The 23,393-nt window shown below is 33.9% G+C and overlaps 5 protein-coding genes across 7 annotated transcripts; 3 read left to right on the forward strand and 2 right to left on the reverse strand.

The window, feature by feature from the left end:
* Positions 1–2,454: 2,454 nt before the first annotated feature.
* Positions 2,455–6,120, reverse strand: LOC138941103 (acetyl-CoA acetyltransferase, cytosolic-like). Its single transcript, XM_070310461.1, has 8 exons — positions 6,013–6,120; positions 4,876–4,997; positions 4,656–4,768; positions 4,347–4,546; positions 4,012–4,241; positions 3,740–3,928; positions 3,469–3,631; positions 2,455–2,821 (listed from the first exon to the last, which is right to left on the reverse strand). The coding sequence occupies exons 1-8, from the start codon at positions 6,059–6,061 to the stop codon at positions 2,703–2,705; spliced, it is 1,185 nt and encodes a 394-aa protein (XP_070166562.1). The 5' UTR covers positions 6,062–6,120; the 3' UTR covers positions 2,455–2,702.
* A 3,227-nt stretch (positions 6,121–9,347) lies between these two features.
* On the forward strand, positions 9,348–10,511 carry LOC138941142 (protein dj-1beta). The gene is made up of 4 exons (XM_070310528.1): positions 9,348–9,569; positions 9,852–10,013; positions 10,089–10,278; positions 10,362–10,511. The coding sequence occupies exons 1-4, from the start codon at positions 9,408–9,410 to the stop codon at positions 10,487–10,489; spliced, it is 642 nt and encodes a 213-aa protein (XP_070166629.1). The 5' UTR covers positions 9,348–9,407; the 3' UTR covers positions 10,490–10,511.
* Positions 10,512–11,019: 508 nt separating this feature from the next.
* On the forward strand, positions 11,020–12,488 carry LOC138941020 (histone-arginine methyltransferase METTL23). The gene is made up of 2 exons (XM_070310290.1): positions 11,020–11,292; positions 11,815–12,488. Exons 1-2 carry the CDS (start codon positions 11,110–11,112, stop codon positions 12,394–12,396), a joined length of 765 nt encoding a protein of 254 aa, XP_070166391.1. The 5' UTR covers positions 11,020–11,109; the 3' UTR covers positions 12,397–12,488.
* A 149-nt stretch (positions 12,489–12,637) lies between these two features.
* On the forward strand, positions 12,638–13,709 carry LOC138941021 (acyl-CoA-binding domain-containing protein 6). Its single transcript, XM_070310291.1, has one exon. It carries the CDS (start codon positions 12,737–12,739, stop codon positions 13,442–13,444), a length of 708 nt encoding a protein of 235 aa, XP_070166392.1. The 5' UTR covers positions 12,638–12,736; the 3' UTR covers positions 13,445–13,709.
* LOC138941019 (rho GTPase-activating protein 44) lies at positions 13,527–20,178 on the reverse strand. 3 transcript variants are annotated; one of them, XM_070310288.1, is made up of 10 exons: positions 20,160–20,178; positions 19,241–19,553; positions 18,609–18,762; positions 18,135–18,420; positions 17,701–17,925; positions 17,283–17,580; positions 16,967–17,206; positions 16,082–16,869; positions 15,804–15,982; positions 13,527–15,521 (listed from the first exon to the last, which is right to left on the reverse strand). In XM_070310288.1, exons 2-10 carry the CDS (start codon positions 19,291–19,293, stop codon positions 15,090–15,092), a joined length of 2,655 nt encoding a protein of 884 aa, XP_070166389.1. In that variant the 5' UTR covers positions 19,294–19,553; positions 20,160–20,178; the 3' UTR covers positions 13,527–15,089. The 3 variants fall into 3 exon arrangements, with proteins under 3 accessions (XP_070166389.1, XP_070166388.1, XP_070166390.1); XM_070310287.1 differs by lacking the exon at positions 20,160–20,178 and adding an exon at positions 19,997–20,149; XM_070310289.1 differs by lacking the exon at positions 20,160–20,178 and adding an exon at positions 15,674–15,725 and having other exon boundaries at positions 15,431–15,521; positions 19,241–20,149.
* Positions 20,179–23,393: the final 3,215 nt, after the last annotated feature.

Below are 23,393 nucleotides of genomic sequence, written 5' to 3' on the forward strand. Positions count from 1 at the left end.
GCGGCCATAATGCAGCGAACGGTAGCGACGCGGTCAGGCGTACTCGCGAAGTAACATCGATTCCGGTCATGCGCGGTACGATTTCGCGCCTGTCTCGTCGGGAAAAATTGGCCGCTTATAACAGAATTAAAGTATTAACTGTTGTTCTCCGTTACTTGCATATTTAAGTCTTTTGCATTCTTCCCTTCATGAGAGATTTTAATTTATTTTTTTTTAATTGACTTGGTAAATAAGTCACGCATCGATCTCAAGCGGTAAAGCTATTGACCAATGAGTCGTATAAGCACTTGGGATAGTTTTTAGTAGACAAAATATATGATAAATAATAAATATTATATGTAGAAATGAAGATATATATAATTAGAATGATTCCGTCGCCTTTAATTTATACAAAAAGCTTCTTATTTAAAATTATATATAATATAAAATCAGAGAGAAGCCTCAGAGGGGCCACGCCGCTGTTTCTCCTGTAACGCTTTCTCTAGTTGGTACAGTGGCGTTAACTGGATCCATTTTAAAACCAGCGGAACTACGTGGCCGGATCCATTTCTCGGTGCCATGGTAAAATGGTCGATTGGTGCATGTCCGTGCTATAGATCCATAATTGTGGATTTAACATGGACATATATCAATCGGCCGTTTTAATCAAAAATACGAAAATATTATAGATTTATTAATATTTTTTGTTAGCTGCGCGTGATTTTTTTTTTTATTTTAATACGTATATGGACGATATCCCATATACAGCATCGAAAGATTGCAAAAACGTTGCATAGATCTTACATTGGAACATTGTAATATTGCATAGAAGTTGCGAAATGTTTCGACAATGTTACTGCAAGCCTACGGCAACGTTGTCCGCCCACAGAAATATTTCAATGTAAGACTACAGTAAATAATGTTACGGTGCAATGTATTTGTAATATTTAAATACATTGCTACAAATATGCAAAACGCTTCGAATTTAATACATAAACTTTGAGAACATATAAAAACATCCAAGAGAGATAAAAGAAAAAAGATTGTGAATTTACGCAATTACAACGAGTTTTTTCTCGTCTCTCTTGGATGTCTTTATATATTCTCCAAGTTTATCTAAATTAAATTTGAAGCATTTTGCATATTAAAAAATTATTATCAAATTTTTGCTTTTATATAAAAATGGGAACTATTAAACAATTTTCTGTTATCTAATTAACATCGCTATTTTATAAATTATTTACAAGTTTAAGAAATTGATAATGATTAAATAATTTAATTCATAAAAATTAAAATTTTATTTATATAAATATTAAACTCCATATCTTAAGTAGACAATAAACGGATAATTTTAACTTTTTTCGGATAATTATTTGTCCGATTTCTGAACACTCAGTTCAATATCTGAATTCCCTGTGTTGGGATTGTATCGGATAAATTAAACTGATAAAAATAGTTATATCTTTAATCTTATTAGCCGCTCTTTGCAAGCTTTATGTAATCATCGTGACTGAAACTTAAATGCGGGATAGATAACGCAACGAGCGCCGCATAGCGGTAAACAAACGAACTAGCGATTACCGAAAACTGTTTTTTGTAATGTTTTTGAAATGTTGCTGTAACATTCTCATAAAATATTACAATTCCATATTCCAATAATGTCTCAACAATATTTCATTGCAACTTGCAAGATTGTAACATTGCTGCAATGTAATTACAATGTTCTGTGCTGTATGGGTATATGTGTTATTATTGAAATTATTATAACTATTTTATGTATTATCTATGTAAAATATGTATAATACATATTATTGAAATATTTTTTTATAAATATTGGAATTATTTTATGCATATACGCGCACATGTAAAATATTATTCTCGCAAAGAAGAAAGAAATAAATGATAATAACTTTAGACTTTAAGAAATTAAATTTATTTTAGAGTATATTAACGCGGCCACTAAAGGATAAAGCGGGGATCACACACTTTTGCATAAGCGCATAATCACAAGCATAAGGAAATTGATTGGTCCATTTCCTTATGCATAACGAAATTGAGCTTTAGCCGGGCGCACGTCGGTGAACCGCGCGCCTGATAGTGTGGAGGGACACACTTCGCGCGTCTCACCAACATGCGCCCGGCTAAAGGTTGGCGCTGATTGGCCAGACTTTACTCAATAATAATTCCTTTATTAAGCGTTATAAAAAAAAAATAGTTCAGGACTTTTCGACTCAGTTTGACCCAATTTATCTCCACCTTTCATTTAGTCACTTACTTGTCGGACACCCTAAATATTATATTATTATATAATTTAGGATGTAGATATAATCTGACGCTGGATTACGATTTACTTTTTTTATTGAATATATTTTATCTTCAAATTAGGTAAAATAAGGTTAAAATATGCTAACCAATTAGGTTAGCATAAGATATTTATACACAGTATAGTATTTTATACGATTTACATACTTTTACATTATGTATAAAATATTGTGAATTGTATATTGTAAAAATATTTTATTACATTAAAAAAGAACTGGATATAGTATAATACTAGTTGCATGTTTAAATAAACACGCAACTTGAACACTATTCTATAATAAATGTCTAATCATTATTCAACATATATTGCACAAGAGGAATGCTATTATTATCAAGAAATATACTTTAATGAAAATATAATAAAGTTTCGTATAAGATTTATATATAAATCAATTTATGCGTTACTTTCTTTCAACAGCCATGGCAATGCCCATTCCTCCTCCAATGCACAACGATGCGACGCCCTTTTTCTTTCCAGTTCTTTTTAAAATGTGTAACAGCGTGACCAATATTCTTGTTCCTGCAACAAAATTTTATGAAATGAGAATTTTGTTGAAGAAAGTTATATATACTGGGTGGCCCATTTTACTCCATCCAGTTGAATATCTCAAAAACCAAGCCCGGAAGAGAAAAATGTTTCAAACAAAAGTTGTGTGGCTTCAAGGGGGCCATAAGATGGTGACAATGATTTGACCTTGGAAAATCATTTGAAGATCATGTAAAGGTCAACTTTAAAATCTTAAATGGAAACCCCCATTTTTTATTTAGTATTCTTGTACCTGACATCGAGAGCTTTTCAAAACACTATAATAAAGTATTTTTTTATTAAGTACTTTTTGAGTTATTTTATATCTTAATCTAACATATTTTGATATAAAAAATAAAATATTTCGTAAAATATTCAGTTTTCGATAATTTTACCGTAATACTTCTATGTACAGAATAATACCAGCGACACCGCTCCACGCATGACATCGCCAGGCTCTGCACGCTGTATCTATCTTTCTCTCACTAAATAAAGTATCGTTTCTACCTATACTGTGTCTCGTAAGCTTGAGTCTCCCCTCCTCTCGAACCCGGACACTGACGAGCCGATCCGAGCGTCGAGCAAGGTGACCGCGTTACATATATATGTATATATAAATTCAATATTAATTCAATGTATACCTGACATGCCAATAGGATGACCTAGAGCGATAGCACCACCATTTACATTAACTTTCTCAGGATCTAGTCCGAGTTCTTGAACACATGCAATTGCTTGTGCTGCAAAGGCCTCGTTTAGCTCATAAAAATCTACTTCCTCCTTTAACCAATTCGCTTTTTTCAGCTAAAAAAATTAATGTATCTTCAATCACACATACATAATTATATTCCATTTTACACTATGTTAGCATAATATAAAATTAATTCGAAAATACCATAGATATATACTAACCACTAATTTAACAGCTTCAACAGGGCCAATACCCATAATCTGAGGATCAACTCCAATCGTTGCTACTGCAACAATTTTAGCTATTGGTGAAATTCCTTTACTTGCAACAACTTCTTGAGACATAAGAACTACAGCAGCTGCACCATCATTCATACCAGATGCATTGCCAGCAGTAATTGTGCCATCATTCTAAATCGAATATAATAATATCAAAAATTGAATTTTTTTTTATAAAATTGTACGAAATGTTATAGAAAGTAATATTTATATACCGGTTTAAATGTTGGTCTTAATTTTGCAAGTTTCTCTACAGTCGTTCCAAATTTTGGGAATTCATCCTTAGATACAACGATAGATTCTTTTATACCTGCAATGGTTACCGGAATAATTTCTTTGTCGAAATATCCAGCATTAATAGCAGTATCTGCTTTCTGCTGAGTTTTACTCGCATAGCAGTCCTGTGCCTCTCTACTTATTGCATATTTTTCAGCAACATTTTCAGCTGTCAAAAATGTAAATAATAAAAAGATGTATATGATAAAACACTTGTATAAAATTTTAATTTTTATAGTAGAGTTTATATCCAGTTGTAATATTTTTGTTTTACCTGTGATTGTCATATGAATATTATAGAAAGCATCTGTTAAACCATCATTCATCATTGTATCAATTAAATCACAATTCCCTATTTTTATACCATTCCTGAGGTAAATGGCATGCGGTGCTCTGCTCATGCTTTCTTGACCACCGGCCACAATTATATCACTTTCTCCTGATTTTATGGAAGAATAACCATTTATTACAGACCTATAACATATTTACATAATATATTATAGAGTTTTATGTTATTTAAAATACATTTTATTGCATGGTTAAGAATGGATATATTATACAATATATTATAGATTGTGCGTACTGTAGGCCAGAGCCACACAACATGTTTATTTGATAAGCAGGAACATCAATAGGTATGCCAGCATTGACTGCTGCTTGTCTTGCAGGGTTTTGACCTTCTCCTGTAGCAAGTACCTAAAAATATGCGTTAACAAATGTATGCGTTAACAAGATGTATATAAATTTAGATAAACTTGGAAATATATGCATTCTATTATTTCTAATCTATACAAATTAGATACCTGTCCCATAATGACTTCAGAAACTTCTGTTCCTTTTAATCCAACTCTTTTCAGACTTTCCCTAATAACAATGCTTCCCATTTCTGACGCTTTCAAGGAAGACAAGCACCCACAGAATGATCCTACAAAATAAAAAAAATTGGATTATTATAAATTTTATAATTAGATTTTACTACATTACTACAAAACTATTTTAAGTAAATATTCAAAAATAAGCTAAATTTCGTTTTTGTGTTTTGATGCACCTCAATATTCTATATACAGGATGAGAAAAAGGTATGGAAACCGGGTTATGTGAAAAATTTTGAAAAATATAAATTTTATAGATAATTGTTTCCAATAAAAGTTGTAGAGTTTAAAAAGATCTATTTACTGATCTTCATCAGTTTGGGTTTGAACGGCATCGCTATTCACATACATATCAAAGAACGTGAATTATTTTCAGTATTAAATTTTTAGTATTGGCAGTAAATATAACAGAACACAATCTTAATTTATATTTTAATTTCAGAATTTGCTTCTTAAAACGTACAAAAAATATCTCTATCATATTCTATAGAAATCCTTAAGCCCATATCAAACTACCCATTAATAATTGAAGATTAAAGATTAAAGATTGGAATTTGACTAATCAGATCAAAAGGGACTACAATTTTTTTATTCTGATTGGTCAAATTTCAATCTTGAATTTTGAATCTTAATCTTCAATACGTAGTCTGATACGGAATAGATATCTAGGGGATGTTCCACAGGATCTCCCTGAATTCTCCAGAGGCTAATATCCGGCTATAATTTATTCTGCCTTAGGACGTTCAGAGATACGAGGATTAAAATGCGATGTCCTCAGAATATTCTACATATATGTCTTGGATGCCTCTTGGATGTCCTAAGGAGATCCTTATGCTATCTGGGTATATTTTTATATATTGTATATATATACATATATAACTTGAATGAGTGTATAAGACATTTTAATTTTTATTGTTTATATTCGGAATAATTTAAATAGCACAACATATTTCACAATTTTGCTTCTGTAGTTTAAATTCTACAACAATTTGTACACTTTGATAACTTGATCAAATTACTGCATTTAATTTTACTGGCAAGTATTACATATAATTCTTCGTTTATTACCTATGGGTGTTCTAACAGCCGAGACAATCATAACATTACGATCACTCATTTTTACGAATTGCGAATGAACACCGATCTCTACGAAAAACGCACGAAGACTGCTATCTTTAAGGCCATTGCACATTAAAAAGTTTTAGTCGTAATCGTAAGACTATAAGCATTGACCAATCATAATCAAGCATTCGAAAACGTAATAAGAATGTTTGAACTATGATTAGTCGATTTACTTATGGCTTTACGGTTACGACTAAAATTTTTTTACCTGCAATGGCCTTTACATTTTACACTGCTTAACTGGAATTTATTGGCTACGTTCCGTCACACACGTTTCATGCATGATGCGCATGATGCATTAAAACTTTTATCCGCCTTATTGTTCACCAAATGTTAAACAAGGATAAGTAAAAAAATGATATAAATATATATATATCTGTTTCAGGGTATATCTCAGGTCAAAATGCATGCAGCCTTCATGAAGAACAGAAGATGATTCAAGAATGGCTACGACACGCAGAAGACCGTATTAATTACACAAATAAAAAAATTTTATAAAATATTTTAATTATTGCATATTTTATTAAATTGTTAAATTATATATAGTGCTAAATAATTATTAATTATAATTATTATATTATTAATTAATTATTGTAATTAATTAAATAAAATTAATAAATAAAGATCAAAAAATATAATAAATATTATAATTCTCCAGCTCCTTATTATTATCTAAACTGTAATATTTATATTACTGATCAAAATTACACACGTCTCAAAGAAATCCTATATATGACATCTTAAAGACAATATCTCAAAGATGGCTTAAAAGCGATATCTCAAAGACGTCATAAAACAGGATATAAGACATCTTAAAGATGTCATAAATACATCTTTCTGATAGTTTTGTAAGACGTCTTAATAATTTTAGGACGTCTTTTAGACGCCTTGAAGACGTCTTTATATTCTTTGGGTAATGCATCATACGCATCATGCATGAAATGAAATGCAATTATGAACTGGCGACTAGCGATACGGGCGACGCGTATATGTCAGGAACGGAATCGTGAAAGTGTGTCAAATATTGTATACTTGCGCGAAAAACCATTAAAATTCACGTGTTAAACAATTATATGACGCAAGTACTATATGATTTAAATATCTAATAAGAATATTTGATAAATATGCATATTAGGTCACATCTCGCCGATGACTTTGACCTTGACATATGTTGTCAAGGACATGAGCCTGAGTAACTTTTCCTTATATGACAAGGAAAAGTTTTACTTTAACCGGCGATCTCTTATAATTTCTGAGATATATATTTTAAATATTTTTTAAAGTTAAAATTTGATTCAAAATGAAAATTTATTTCGTCTGGGTTATATGACATAACCCAAACCAAATTTTAGTTTTAAATCAGCAATAGATTTGGGTTAAGTTATATCTTCCGGAAGTGGAACCTTTCCAAGGAGGGGCGGGGAGGGGGCGGAACCCACTGCGTCCACGCATACATTTTCCTATCCATACAACAATCGTGGGATGGACCTCGCTTCGCGTTGTAAAGTATATATGCGTGGACACAGTGGGTTCCGCGTTCCCCCTTCTCCCTCTTACAGAGGGGTTCCACTTTTGGAAGATATAACCTAACCCAAACTTATTTCTGATTTAAAACTAAAATTTGATTTGGGTTACGTCAATTTTTTGTTTTGAATCAAATTTTATCTTTAAATATCTCAGAAATTATAAGAGACCGCTATTTGATTCTTATGGGGAATTACTCAGAACACTCCTCTCTATTTATTTAATAATTTACAAAATTATAGAAATCGGGGATGTCTCCCTATCTCTATATAATTATCTAAATTTTAACTTTAAATATCTCAGAAATTATAAAAGAGATCGCCAATTAAGTTACAAGGAAAAGTCACTCAGGATCATGTTCTTGACAACATGTGTCAAGGTCAAAGTTATCAGCGAGGTGTGACCTAATATGCATATATTGACCGAATATTTGTCTTATTAGACAGAAATGCGATGATTTACCAAAAATGATTCTATTGACAAGAATTAATCTACACGAAATATGTTGAACGAAATATATGAATATTTAATTTCTAGTTTTGAGACTAACAAATATCAACAGTCAAACGTAACGCGATAAGAATATTTGTGTCACACATGTACGTAAAGTACAATACAAACATAAATCAAGATAACAAATATATATAGTATATATGGTACACATATGAAAGATCCTATACAGCACCGAAAGATTGCAAAAACGTTGCATAGATCTTACATTGAAACATTATAATATTGCATAGAAGTTGCGAAATGTTTCGACAATGTTACTGCAAGCCTACGGCAACGTTGTCCGCCCACAGAAATATTTCAATGTAAGACTACAGTAAATAATGTTACGGTGCAATGTATTTGTAATATTTAAATACATTGCTACAAATATGCAAAACGCTTCAAATTTAATACATAAACTTTGAGAACATATAAAAACATCCAAGAGAGATAAGAAAAAAGATTGTGAATTTACGCAATTACAACGAGTTTTTTCTCGTCTCTCTTGGATGTCTTCATATATTCTCCAAGTTTATCTATTAAATTTGAAATATTTTGCATATTAAAACATTATTATCAAATTTTTGCTTTTATATAAAAATGGGAACTATTAAACAATTTTCTGTTATTTAATTAACATCGCTATTTTATAAATTATTTACAAGTTTAAGAAATTGATAATGATTAAATAATTTAATTCATAAAAATTAAAACTTTATTTATATAAATATTAAACTCCATATCTTAAGTAGACAATAAACGGATAATTTTAACTTTTTTCGGATAATTATTTGTCCGAATAATTATTACCGAAAACTGTTTTTTGTAATGTTTTTGAAATGTTGCTGTAACATTCTCATAAAATATTACAATTCCATATTCCAATAATGTCTCAACAATATTTCATTGCAACTTGCAAGATTGTAACATTGCTGCAATATTGTAGCCGCATTTTCTTGCATTCCCTTTCGGCATTTAAAATAAAACGAATAGACCTAAAGTCCGTATCAGACTACGCATTGAAAATTGAGATTGAAGATTGAAATTTGACCAATTAAGACAAAGAAATTTTAGTGTCTTTTATTCTGATTAGTCAAATTCCAATCTTTAATCTTCAATTTTCAATGCTTAGTCTGATACGGGCTTACATTGGTAATATTTTTTATGTGTGTGTGTGAGACATTGGGCGCGTTCGGCAGAAAAAGCGCTCAGTTATTATCATGTCAACACTCGACGTTGATTTGTTGGTTCTAAAAGTAAGAGCCAATCACGTTTGATTGCTACTGAACGGTTTCCTCTGCTGAAGCTGAACGCGTCCATTGTCAATGTTGAGCAGTGTCTTTTTCAACCTCTCACGGTCCGTCCACGGAATAACACGTAAAAATTTTTGCACGAAGATGGCAAAGAAAACCGCAATTTTGCTAATTGCCGATGGAACGGAAGAAATGGAAGCCGTGATAACTGTCGACGTTCTAAGACGTGCCGGGGTACGTTATCTTAGATGATTAACATGTCTCGTAGCATCTGTGAGAATCTATATAATATTCCCTGGAAAATAAAAATTATACGATATATATATTAATTTTTTTTATTCTTTTATCATAATCTTTTTCATAAAAATATTGCGTACTTGCATATCAATATTTGATAATTGTAAGAATCTTAATTGTTTTATATTTATATTTATTGGAATAAGAATATTTTTCGCTAATTTAATCAACATGGAATAATTGTTAAATTTTGATACAATGATTATAATTATTGAATAGATTGCTGTCACCATAGCTGGTCTATCTGATGGTAACTGTATAAAATGTAGCCGTGATGTTAAAATCTGTACAGATGCTAATTTCGCTGATGCTACTAAAAATCAAAAGTATGATGCTGTTATATTACCTGGTGGTCTTGGTGGATCTAAAACATTTGCATCTGTAAGATTACTTAAGAGTATTTTGTATGTTATGATATATAATTACATAATTATCTAAAATTAATATTTTCATTAGTCGGCAGAAGTTGGAAAGCTATTACAAGAACAAGAGAAAGAAAACAGATTGATAGCAGCTATCTGCGCAGCTCCAACAGCTTTGAAGGCTCATGGTATTGGCAAAGGAAAACAAATCACTTCTTATCCAGCCATGAAAAATGATTTAATCGATGAATATAAGTATCTAGAGGATAAAGTAGTGACAGATGGTAATATTTTTTTACTATATATTTATTATCAAGTACATCTCAAAGTTTTATTCAAATTGATATCAATTTCGATATTTTTATAGGTAATCTTATAACGAGTCGAGGACCAGCGACTGCCTTTGCTTTTGGCTTAGCTATCATAGAAAAATTATTGGATAAGGAAACAGCTAGTACAGTGGCAAAAGGAATATTGTACGATGACTACAAATAAACTTGTCTATTTTATATATGAATTATTATATACGTAAAATAATCATTATAAATCTTGTGCAATATATTTTTGGCTTTAGAAAGATAATGTTTATTCATGTATGCATACAATACATAATAAATAAATTTTGCGTAACAAAGAGCAAAGTAAATAAAAAGAAAAAAAAAAATTTAATGTAAAAAAATCTTGAAAAATATTTTTAATAGAAATAATTTGAGAAAAAAATTATAAGAAATAATATTATCTTCCTCGACTTTTTATCACAATTGTTTGATAATATAGAAATATACATGAGAGAGAAAGATAGAATGCAACTATTTATATCGAGCGGCAAGCTTAATGCGGCGTTTACAATAGAGATTTTAAACCCTAAGCCTTAAGAAATTGACCAATCACAATCAAGTATGAGAAGAATACTCGACTGTGATTGGTCAATTTCTTAAGGCTTAGGGCCTTAAAATTTCTATTGTAAACGCCGCATAACGATTTCACCATCAACTACAATTCTAGATAACATATATTCTCATCACTCAATGAATCCACGACCGGCTTTGGAAATTGGACGACGCGCGATATTATGGACACGATGAGGGACGATTAGAGCGCGTGCGTGCGACGTAATGCCCGGTTTAGAAGAGAGTATTTCGCACGACACGATTCCACCACCCACGCGCGCCCTAATGTCCGATGGGGATCATGCAGTGACCGAGCAAGTGAAAAAATACATCTTCAAGTCGCGAAAGACGCAAAATTGTGCGCAAGGCGACGAAGGCGAGGAGAGCTTGGAGATTCTTATTCCAGAGGTGAGAGGAAACGATGAGCGTGTATGTCATGCGACTTTATGGGCGGCTAATTCCCGGTGAACGCGAGCTACCGGTGTTACGGTGCTGTTTGGTTAGATGGTTCTTCGAGGCGAACGATTTAGCGAGAGAACGACTAGCGAGAGAATCTGTCTTGAGATCCGTCTCGTAGAAAATTATTATATATATTTGCTTCTTTGCTTCCTCTATACGATTCGCATCTTTCTTACTGTTTTTGTCAATATCGTAAAACTTTTCGTTATTATTAATGTACTCAATATCCATTCGGTATCTTATAGCGTGTTTACATACGTAATGATGTACTTACAATTATTAAAATATCAATGCAAGTGTGTCTTAAAAATATTATTTATAATTGAGACTTTGTTTTAAAATTATATTATAAGATACTTTTATATATAACTTAGAATTGCAAAAAATTAAACTTTTAGATATATGAGATATGTAATTTGCAGGAAGCACCAATTTCAAGAATGAAAACAAACATTTCATTACTAATTGCAGTTGCTGCAGGCTAATTATAGCTTTTACACTTGGCCTTGTGCGCGTGTGCTCGCCTGGTATCTCTGGGAACGCAGGGAAAATCTGCTCGGCAAGCGTGTCTTGGAGATTGGTGCTGGTACTTCGTTACCTGGTATTCTTGCAAGTAAATGCGGCGCAATTGTAACCTTGAGTGATTCTGCAAACCAACCAAGAACTCTGCAGCACATTAGAAGGTGTTGCGAATTGAACGGAATTGCAGATCAGGTACGAATCGTTGGCATCACCTGGGGCTTCTTTCTATCCAGTTTGTTCTCGCTTGGACAGTTGGATTTGATTATTGGTTCAGACTGCTTCTACGAACCCACCGTGTTTGAAGATATAGTGGTAGTCGTAGCTTTTCTACTGGAGAAGAATCCACATGCGAGGTTCCTTTGTACATATCAAGAGCGCAGCGCCGATTGGTCCATAGAGCATTTGTTGAATAAGTGGGGACTCTCGTGTATGCACATAACGCTAGATAATCTTGGTGCAAATTCCAACGTTAATATACACGAATTGATGCAAGATCATACGATACATCTGTTGGATATACATCGGGAATAAACGAGTAAATCATTCACCTGCCATGGCTAGTAATGGTTTCATAAGATATATGATTCACGTTGCTAATGTTCCCTGGACAGTAGGTCGTCACCAGCTTGCTTTATACTTCTCTCAGTTCGGATATGTGCACGACGCCACTGTATTGTTCGATAAACAAACTGGTCTCCATCAGAACAATGGATATATAACATTCTTGAAGAAACAAGATATGGATTCAGTGTTGGAACGTAAGCATTCTTTGGAGGGAAAAGATTTAATCTTGTCCATAAAGAAATACAACGATAACAATAATAACGGTAATAGTGCTTAACTGAAAGACATTGCAAATTTGTAAATTGAGATGGCCGGGAGCGATTTAAGTATAACTGATCTGGAGGAAACCTTCAATAGAGCTGCCAAATATCTCCAAACATTGGTATCGGAATTAGATTCGGGTCAATTACTTGGATTTTATGGTCTGTATAAACAAGCGACTATGGGTCCTTGCGACATACCGAGGCCTAATTGGTATCAGGTGCAAGCTAAGCATAAATGGGAAGCGTGGAAAAATCTCGGAGATATGAGCCGCGAGACCGCGATGGCCAATTACATCCATGCTATCGCAAAGATAAATCCGTCGTGGGAGGAAGAGGCGACAGCCGATTCTACAGGATGGACTTCTGTTAGCAAGTTATCTAATACAGATGCGGAATTGAGGGATGTTGATAAGACGTTCTTGGATTGGGTCAAGGAAGGTAACGAGGTAAAAGTGCGAGAAATATTGAACGGCGAACCCACGCTCGTGAACACGCTGGATGAAGATGGTTTGTTACCTATACACTGGGCCGCGGATCGCGGTCACGTAGGAATCGTAGAATACTTGATCAGAAGTGGTGCGAATGTCAATTCACAAGATCGGGATGGACAAACGCCCCTTCATTATGCGGCAAGTTGTGGTCATGCAGAAGCGGTGAAGTATTTACTTTCGAGTGGAGCTCAAACTATAGCGGATAACGATGGTATGACTCCTAAAGACGTCGCCGATGAGCATCTTGCAGCTCTTTTATAATACTATATTAGTGTATACATGTATACGCTCTATGTAATAGCACGATTGTTATTATGTTTGCATATATATTAATAAATCCAGTGGATTGATAATCTAGAAGTAGCTTTAATCCATTCGCCTCGTTCTAATAGAGAGTAAATCTTTATTTATGTACAAATAACTCCTCTAATAGTCCATTACATTCACAGCCTAAGCATACCTTGGGTAAATGCGTGATTTGTCATTGGCTAGATTTTTATAAATTTAACTCGCTGCTTAATTAATATTGTGAATACAAAATAATTTCCAAATAATTCCATATATTTAAAGCGCTCGCGAAAATTTGTAAAAATGCAAATCTATCATTCTTTTTCGATAGAACAAAGTGCAATAAACTCGGGATCTTTTAGGTACATTTTTTAGGTACGACTTTTATTCGAATCTATGAAATAGCGCAGTGAAAATTTCTGAGAAATGAAGTTTAGAAAATTTTATTGTAAATTATTTAATTGCAAATTATGAAGTTTATGTATATATTATTTTGGAGAAAAGAGAAAACTAACAAAGATGATTGCGTTAATATATAATAATTGTATATAATTGAAAAATATTCTGTTGTAGATACATATCTGATATAGACTCAACTGGCATAATTATTTTAGCCTGATAATCAAGATCACAAGTTCATTGCATACAATCGTAAATATTCCGTGATTTAAACATAAAAATTAATGTTTAACTATATTAAAAGAATTGTTTTTACTTTTCAGATATTAACAGTAATCCAGAGTCATGCATCAAATCGATTAAATATAAGGCGCCGATGCGTTCAATTTCTTTTTCAGCATTTTATAACGATTGATTAACAAACAATCTTCACTAATAAATATCACCCATTGATTCAATTCCAATATACTGATCATATCAGTCCTTTCAAACATTAACTCGTTTTTTCCCTTTTAAAATGGACATATTAATTAAAAATTTGTATTTTAAACGCTGATGTCATTTAACATTTTGCAGACTAAAGTTTATTCTATAATAACACTTCAACTTTATATATTGAGCACACTTTGTGCACTTCAATATTTACAATAGAAATGTAATGTAAACTCATATTTTTATTCTTAGAGCTTATCTCTTCTTATTCGGAATAAGTATAAAAATTGGTAATAAGCTGCAAAAATATGATTACGAAATTAGATGTATACCTAAAATTGGTTCGGATACAACGCATGGCGTACTAAAAGCTGCCAAGTGCAAAACGCTTTCTAAACGTCCAAATGCATACTTATGTGGATCTTCTTCTTGTTAGCGTATAATGGCAATTCTCAAAACGCTCTTTTCATTAGATTATCCGTTGGAATACGATAAGAAGTCATATAAATAGGGAGATCACGGGAAAAATAGAGTAACTTTGTCCGAATATTATCAAATCTATGAATATACTCGCCTCTTTTTCAATCCTCGATGGACGAATACGATGTTCCTCTATATAAATACAATCATAATACTTCTCATCAATCGAAGATTTTCAGTAATTTTTTGTCCATGTATAGATTTTATTGGTGATATTATACGTGTAAAATCTTCGTCTTTAAAAATAAAGACATCTGCAATATCTTTCAAAGTCGCGATTGTCTCTTGCATTTCGTATCGAGCTCCATTAGAGATTAGTGCTTTCTTGTTCCGATTTAGGCCGTGTGGTAGGCGGCGGCGGTGGCGGTGGTTGCGGCCTCGGCGGTCGCTGATGAACTCTCGGCGAAGCCGGCTTCTGCTGTGGCGACTTAAGAATCGTCACCACTGTGTTGGTCTGTGTTTGAACGTCCATAATATTACCTTCCGATCTAGTTCGTATGTGTGCCTTGGTTTGTTCGTGCGGCGTGTCCAGCTTCTCAAGCTTCTCCGAACGTTCAGCACCATACAATGACATTGACGACGGACGGCTACCCACACTTGGACTTCTCTGCAAGTTCGAAGTTGCCGTGTTGCCAGTGTTCTCCATGTCCGGGATGACGTTGTTCCCCCCACGCACTTGTATTATACTGACCTGCTGTTTGTCCACAGAGTACACATGAGCCCTTTCCAGTGTTAAAGGCTGTAAAGAATTTAACGAGAACACTTAATTTTGTAAAAGTTACCGCGTAACAAGATATATAGATTTTATACATAAAATAGAAAGCGTATATACATGTGTGAAAAAGCTTTGGATCAAATCAGTGTGCTATTTTTACTTCAAATATAGCTTACGTTATTTCAAAATGTAATACCCAGGCAGTTATTTGTTGTCCACTTGTAGTAGCTACATTTGTTACAAATGATTATCACATATGTGTATAGAGAAATAAAAGTTTAACTACATCAAATTTTTTTTACTCACCCCTGGATCTGTTTCTAGATTATCATTAGTGGGACGCAGCTGTTGTCTAATGAGACTTGATGGACGAACTAAACCAGGTGGTCGTTCAGGGATCGCAGGTTTACCACTTCTTTCATTCGAAGACACATGCATATTTGTAACATTGCTATCTGACTTTTTACGTAATTCAACGCCTTCTTCTGTAATAATCAGATATAGATTAACATCACAGCAAATACGAAAGTTTAATACATATGAATTAATATAGATATAAAATAACATTAAGAAAAATATTTTACCTGTGTTATGCACAATATTTGTTATACTTCTTGGTGCCGCAATTGGTCTTCTCCTTTCTAATGTGGAGGGTTTTTCTGTAGGCACTGGTTTTGGTTTCTGCACTATAATTTCACTATGCTCGATTTCTGTAATTATCTTAGCAACATTATCGGATGAGTTTCCATTTGGTTTCTCTTTTGCACTTGGTATATTTACTTTTGTGTCATATCTTTGCAGTTCTTGGGTACTTTTTTCCACGTCATGGAAGACTTCATTTTGGGGAACGCCGATTTCCTGTAACTGTTCGGAATTATCAACAAAATGAATTGATTCCGTCGGGATCGATTCCGAAATTGATTGCGACTTCGTATCCGTTTCCGCATGCTTGTCATGCTTTTCTGTATTACTTTCGCGTCGTATCAATTCGGTGTTTACTTCGTGCTTTTGTGCTTTATAGGTCGATCGATTTAGAGTAGATGTCAACACTCTCGGTGGTTTGTCCGGCGTCGGGGGCGGCTTGTCGTCTCTTTTCTCATGTCTGTCCGGAGTATTGCCACCTGGCGGTGTTGGTGCCGGTTTATTCTTTCGACGCGCCGCTGGTTTCGGACTGCCTTGCGTTGGACTTTCGCCGTGATCACTGAGACTACAATTGGACACACAACGGCGCATACCAATATTTTGACTTTCCGTATCATTTATAATGCCGATCTCTAGATCGAAATCCACTTCGCCAGGGAAAAACCAATCTGCATATGTAATTAATTGGTCTACTATAAGACTAGAGTTGTTCGCTGTACTCATATTCATCCTGCAATTGTATTTTTACTAACATAATATTGATTAAGCATAATTATTTAAAAAAATATATATATGAATAAATATATAATGTATATAAAATTACTTACACTATCGTATTTGCGTCCTCTTGCGGACTCCAAATCAGATTTGGTGCAATGACAATAGCGATGTTTTGCGGTGTCATCTTATTTACATCTTGATTCTTCGTGAGCACAGCTAAAAACTTAATTAAAAACCGCAAGTTTTCCAAGTTCGCTGGTGGCAATTTATATAATACCTCCCAAAGAGCTCGTAACCTTGTGTCATTATGCGTGATTTTTGCCGCAGCCATCCATTCATGATACAATCTGAATAATTATAGATACATTATATACTGAATGATAATAAGTACTGTGGTCTTGATTCAAAATAATCGATACTTGCTTGTATGTCAATAGAGGCTCCGGTAATTCGCGTAAGTATGATTTCAACGCGCCGGCAATAACATGTGGATCTTTGTATTCAAGGGCTGTCGCTAAACTGAGACAACAGGCATCTAGACTTAACTTAATTCGTCGCGATTTCGATGCGGCACCAGCTATTCTAAAAAGACCTTCCTCCTCTATACCCAAACGCAATAGTGCGGATACACATAATTGTATGGGCAGTGCAATTTTTCTATTTGTCACCCTAAGATGTTCTTCCAGAGGATATCCATAGACTGGCTTCATTTCGTTATCATCTGCAATTAATCATTTTATATTTCATTTGTGCTTACAAATTATTAGTTTGTCAAGAATTTTCCTTATAATAAAAGCATTTCTATAACTGTATATGATTTTGAAAAGCACATGAAACTTACTAATATAACTCTCCAATCCAGGTATAAGATCTTCAAGACAATGCAATGCGCTTTCGTGATATGCTCGCTGAAGTTTTATATATTGGATAATTGTTTGAGCTAGTTCAGTCTCTCGCGACATAAGCTGAAACATCTCTGCAGCCAATTGATCTCTGCATTGTTCAACTTTTGATTCGGCATCTTCTAATTCCTCCTTCAAATTATCTATCTTTGTTGCACCTGTACCTAATTAACATATATCAAATTTTAATTTTTCAGATTCATAATAATCTTATAAATTATATTGTATACTTATATACTTGCTTTATGCAAGATAAACCAGAAGGAAATAATAATAATGTGATAAAAAAAGGAGTAAAATTTAAATTCAATATTTTTTATACGCTATTGTTATAAACTTTTTGAACAAAGATTTGGAATTTAATGATTATTACCAGTGCTATGTTTAATTGCTTGAAAATATCTTGTTCTAGCACTGTCCATATCTAAAATATGACGTGCTAAATTCCTTTTATGCTTCAATATATTTGGTACATCGGTATCTAAAATATGCTGCAACGGAGCAGCTACATATTGCTCGACTTTCGCCTCATGTTCCACGGTTTCATTAGCCAGTGACATTTGTACTCGCCCACATTCTACTAATACAAAACTCACGAGGCCATCTTCACCAGCATTTTCCAACATGGTTTGCCCGAGTATATACTCGGAGCATTTTTTCTAAGAAATAAAATAAAATTAATATATGTAAACGCTGTTAAACAATTTCAATAATAAAAGAAATATAGTAATAAATCTTAAATTTTGATATAATGACAATTATTGATAAGATTTATGCTAAATATACTTAAAATTTTATTCTCATTTATAAATGATTTTATATTCACTGATAAGATTCATTTATTTACCAAACGCTTCTCCTTAAGAACCTGGTCTTGCGTAATAGCTTGGTTCGGTGGGTTTCCGAGTCTTTTACTGAGACCGGTAAGAGCTGCTCTTATCTGTTCAACATGCTTGTCGGCAGCCACCAAATCATCCGTTAATACCTCCGTTCTACCAGCTCTGTTCATATAAGAAATAAAATTTCATTGAAATATTCTATATTTAATTGCAAGAAAATCTTATCTTTTATTTTTTACAAACTCTGTTTTATCTCTTCTAATCTGTTCAATATCCATACGAGTAATCAATTTTGGAATACTTTAATCTAGAATTTATCTCTCTCTTGTGATATAATTCATATTTTATTAGTCAAATATAATCTGTCCATAATTTTGACACATCACCCCTAACATAAAATATACATTTATATATAGATCCTTCTTTGCTCGCAATTATAGTATTACAAGAGTACAAATATTTTATAGCGGCAGAAGGAGTTATTATCCCATTTAGGATGTAATATATATATGTAATTGATAAAGAAAGAAGATAATTGAAGATAATTGAAATTTAATGCGATATATAGAGTACGTAGATACGACTTGTAGCTGAAGTTTAGGGAGAACGCGATTAATATGGTTGGCGTTGAGTCAGCTACCTAGAGAAGGTTTGATCGGCGAGCTGTTTCACCCGGAAAAACTGCTTCTTCATGGTTGACCGAGCTGCCGAGACACTTAGACGCTTCAAATTTTCGGCACTATGCTTCGCCGACCGTCCCGATCCCGCACGATTTTTCACACACCGATACCCCTCGACTCGTGCTCACGCTCGCGCATTCTTCGCGGCTCCTTCAATGTATTCGTCGCGCGACACCGATGAGAAAACTCGGCGGAGACAGAGGGAGGGACTTTCGTGTCGCGGCAAGGGCGAGTGTCCGTCATGATGTTTGTACAATGATCTCATAGCCGGCGCTGAAAACAGATACAGTTTACAATTGATCTATTCTCGTGCACCATCGATAAAATCCAGCGACGAAGCCCGGGGGACGTGGCGTCTTATTTTCACCCGGCCGATTCCACTGGACAAATTTGGGTTAAGTAAATCTAACTTTTGCCCTCTTTGCTGTCCCTTATCTTCCTTTCTCTTTCTAGATTATGATAGACAATGAACGAACGCGTTTCGTTCAGCAGCGACTACCCGGCGCGATTCGGCGACGTCGAGGTCTGGGGGCGGCTTTCCTACGCTTTTACGTCATGTACCGGTCGAACTTTTTAAACGCGATTTTCTTCACGCTTTCCTCTATTTTTCCTTCGTCATAAAGTATATTGTGAAGTACATCAAATCGCGGTTCATGTACTACGCTCGTTCCACGACGCGATCAACTCGTATTAGGTGGCACTTTTCCATGATTTACCAAGCTTCGATATATATTCGATGGTTTTTTTTTTGGGGGGGCGGGGGGAAGGGGGGGGTTTGACAATAATCCCCCTCGAATTCCTTTCGCGATAAGGTGACAGCACGGCTAATAAGTCTGTCAAACCCGCGCAAAATCACTCCTCGTCTTCAATCCCCTTTACCTTTGAGACTCGCCCAAGAATCGATTCTTCATTAGCGCATATCGAATATATCGTATCGATCGATGCGAGAATCAGACGATCGATACGCACGAGTGGCTCGATAATCGAGAAGACGATATATCGATCGATCTATCGCATCATCCATCGTCAACTTCACGGCAGTGACTGCGTTTATGCGGCGTCTACAATAGAGATTTTAAGCCCTAAGTCTTAAGAAATTGACCAATCATAGTCAAGTATGAGAAGAATACCCGACTGTCATTGGTCAATTTCTTAAGGCTTAGGGCTTAAAATCTCTATTGTAGACGCCGCTTTAATCGGGTTTAATAACATCCGTAGTTTTAAAACTGACCAATCACGACTATTCCTCTGAGAATGGAATGATTGTGATTGGCCAATTTTAAAACTACAGATGTTATTAAACCCGATTAAAGCGGCGTCTACAATAGAGATTTTAAGCTCTAAGTCTTAAGAAATTGACTAATCACAGTCGAGTATTCTTCTCATACTTGACTGTGATTAGTCAATTTCTTAAGGCTTAGGACTTAAAATCTCTATTGTAGGCGCCGCATAAAGGTAACGTGTAAACGTAGTCAGTGATGAAAGCTCATGGGAAATACCATAGGGCTGGTATTCATAGTCAGTTCTTATTTCAAGACCGTCTTAAGTAATGTCTTAAGATGCTAATACGGCTCTGTGATTGGTTTAGGACATCTTAAGATTGTGCTTAAGACGGTCTTAACCCATACAGCACTGGAAAAATTGCAATAACATTGCAACAACATTTTTCTGCAAGATTGCAATATTGCAGAAACGTTGCGAAATGTTGCTGCAACGTTGTAATGATATTGCAGCAACAGTAAAATGTCCGCCTACAGAAATATTGCAATATAATATTGCAGCAACATAGCAATATAACCCAGACAGCACAAGGATGTCCTTAGGACGTCCAAAGGGCATCCAGGACATACATGTAGGATATCCTCAGGATATCCTATTGTAATCCTCAGATCTCCTCTGGATGTCCTGAGGAAGAGTAAATGATAGCCGTATATTAACCTCTGGAGAATCCAGGGAGATCCTGTGGAATATCCTAAGGATTTTTATAGGATATGTTAGGGATATTTTTCGTATATTTCAAGGAGCAAATTTTTAAATTTAAATATAAATTAAAATTATGTTTTGTTATTTACTGCCAATATTAAAAATCTAATATTCTGAATTCCCTATGTTGGGATTGCATCAGAAATTGAACTGATAGAAAATAATTACATTTGTAATTTCCTGTCAATTGCTCTTTGCAAGCTTTATATAATTTTCATGACCAAATCTCAAATACGAGTTCGCGTGTCGCATAGCGATAAACAAACGAACTAGCGGTTAAATACTATTGTTTGTAAAGTTTTTAGAATGTTGCGAACAGTAACATTTCTCATGAAATATTAAATAAATAATAATTTTGGATATCTGAAAATGTGCGCATCAATTCAATTATTAATATTAAACGAAATTAACGTTAACAATTAATTGCACATGTATATGTCCTCTGGAAATCCAAAAGACATCCAATATAATAGATAGGGCAGATATATCCTACAGACATCCAGGGGTTATCCAGTGGACATTTATAGGACATTAATACTTATTATAATACTTAAGATTTCTAAATTATATAAAATAGCCGACACAACTAAAAATAATTATGTATGCATATTAAACTTTTATAAATATATTTATAATAATATCTTAAAACATCCTACAAATGTCCTGAACCGTCCTGGACATATTCAGGATGATCCTGAGGATGTTTTGTGCTGTCTGGGAATATATATGCAATAATGCTTTATGTATATTTATCGACATAATATCCTTAACATATGAAAATAATAATAAGAAATTAGGCCTATAAGAGTCAGGATCTAGCGTGTATATAGTTTTTCTGTATTATAATAATAACGAAATTATAAAATGTAAATTTTTCAGTACACATTCGACTTCCTTCAGCGACAGAGAATATCTAAGAGAAATAAGAAAAAACTCAATTTGCAATTGCGTAAATTCACAATTTCTTTGTATTCGAAATATTCCGATATCCGGATGCAAAAAGATTGTGGTGAATTTACGCATACAACGAGTTTTTTCACATCTCTCTTGTCTTTATATAATCTCAAAATTTATTTATTAAAATCTGAAGTATCTTTTGCATATTAGAAAATTATTATCAAATTTCTGATTTTATATAAGAATGGAAACTATTAAAAGAATTCTTAATCCAATGTCTGAGCCCCTGTATTAAGGTCATATCACACGACTTAAATTAACAAAAATAGTTATTATATCTTTTTAATCTTACTAGCCGCTCTTTGTAAACTTTATATAATCATCATGATTAAAAATTAAATGCGGAATAGATAGCGCAACATGCGCCGCATAGTAGTAAACGAATGAACTAGCGATTGTCGAATACTTTTTTTGTAATATTTTCGGAATGTTGCTGTAACATCGCTAAAGTTATATTGTAAAATAATGTCTTTGCAATATTTCTGCAACATTAAACTGCAATATGCAATATTGCAATGTTGCAGCAATATTGTTGCAAGCTTCAGTGCTGTATGGGAAATATAAGAATTAACTATGAATACCGGTCATACACATAGTATATATCTAGACCGATCGTTTGCCTTTATTTAAGGAGTGGGGGTAAAGATACACGTAGAAAAGAACATACTCTGTTTCGTGCTCCTTGCGTTCTCTCTCACTCGCACATAGCATAGCGCTCTCTTTCGTCATGCTACGTGCGAGCGAGAGAGAACGCAAGGAACACGAAACAGAGTATGTCCTTTTCTACGTGCATCTCGGTTCCCACTCCTCAACACTCGGTCTAGATATACTATGTCTATGAAAATCTCTCACAGGCAGAACCTTCTGAGTGAATGACGTCACTGCCTTACGTATCCGATCTCGACAGACTCGTACTTAGGTGTAATATAGGATACTTTTTAAAGTCTATATAAATTTTCTATTGTTTTCGTTAATATTTATGCTAATGATATATTAAATACCTATTATCTCTTTAAGGATCAACAAAATAAATTTTAAAAATTAAATTATATATTACTTCTTGCAACATTTCCTATACCTTTCCCGTAACGGGGCATAACGATACCCTTTTTACAACGTACACTATACGCTATTGAGGCCTACTGACGTTTGCGCTATTGCGCATGTGCGAGA

Source organism: Polyergus mexicanus, unplaced genomic scaffold, assembly GCF_030449975.1.
Source record: "Polyergus mexicanus isolate NDT 795.1 unplaced genomic scaffold, iyPolMexi1.0 SCAF_18, whole genome shotgun sequence".
Taxonomy (NCBI): Eukaryota; Metazoa; Arthropoda; class Insecta; order Hymenoptera; family Formicidae; genus Polyergus; species Polyergus mexicanus.

What these genes read in the sequence shown, in the direction of transcription:
- LOC138941103 (XM_070310461.1), bottom strand. Translation starts at nt 6,061, where the DNA reads ATGAGTGATCGTAATGTTATGATTGTCTCGGCTGTTAGAACACCCATA. An exon ending in CTGAAGTCATTATGGGACAG is followed by an intron (nt 4,769 to 4,875) that starts GTATCTAATTTG and finishes GCATATTTTTAG; the next exon opens with GTACTTGCTACAGGAGAAGG. An exon ending in TAAGACCAACATTTAAACCG is followed by an intron (nt 3,929 to 4,011) that starts GTATATAAATAT and finishes TATTCGATTTAG; the next exon opens with AATGATGGCACAATTACTGC.
- LOC138941142 (XM_070310528.1), top strand. Translation starts at nt 9,408, where the DNA reads ATGTTGAGCAGTGTCTTTTTCAACCTCTCACGGTCCGTCCACGGAATA. An exon ending in ACGTTCTAAGACGTGCCGGG is followed by an intron (nt 9,570 to 9,851) that starts GTACGTTATCTT and finishes ATTATTGAATAG; the next exon opens with ATTGCTGTCACCATAGCTGG. An exon ending in GGATAAAGTAGTGACAGATG is followed by an intron (nt 10,279 to 10,361) that starts GTAATATTTTTT and finishes ATATTTTTATAG; the next exon opens with GTAATCTTATAACGAGTCGA.
- LOC138941020 (XM_070310290.1), top strand. Translation starts at nt 11,110, where the DNA reads ATGCCCGGTTTAGAAGAGAGTATTTCGCACGACACGATTCCACCACCC. An exon ending in TGGAGATTCTTATTCCAGAG is followed by an intron (nt 11,293 to 11,814) that starts GTGAGAGGAAAC and finishes TACTAATTGCAG; the next exon opens with TTGCTGCAGGCTAATTATAG.
- LOC138941021 (XM_070310291.1), top strand. Translation starts at nt 12,737, where the DNA reads ATGGCCGGGAGCGATTTAAGTATAACTGATCTGGAGGAAACCTTCAAT.
- LOC138941019 (XM_070310288.1), bottom strand. Translation starts at nt 19,293, where the DNA reads ATGAAGAAGCAGTTTTTCCGGGTGAAACAGCTCGCCGATCAAACCTTC. An exon ending in TTCTTAAGGAGAAGCGTTTG is followed by an intron (nt 18,421 to 18,608) that starts GTAAATAAATGA and finishes TTTATTTCTTAG; the next exon opens with AAAAAATGCTCCGAGTATAT. An exon ending in AGCAATTAAACATAGCACTG is followed by an intron (nt 17,926 to 18,134) that starts GTAATAATCATT and finishes TATGTTAATTAG; the next exon opens with GTACAGGTGCAACAAAGATA.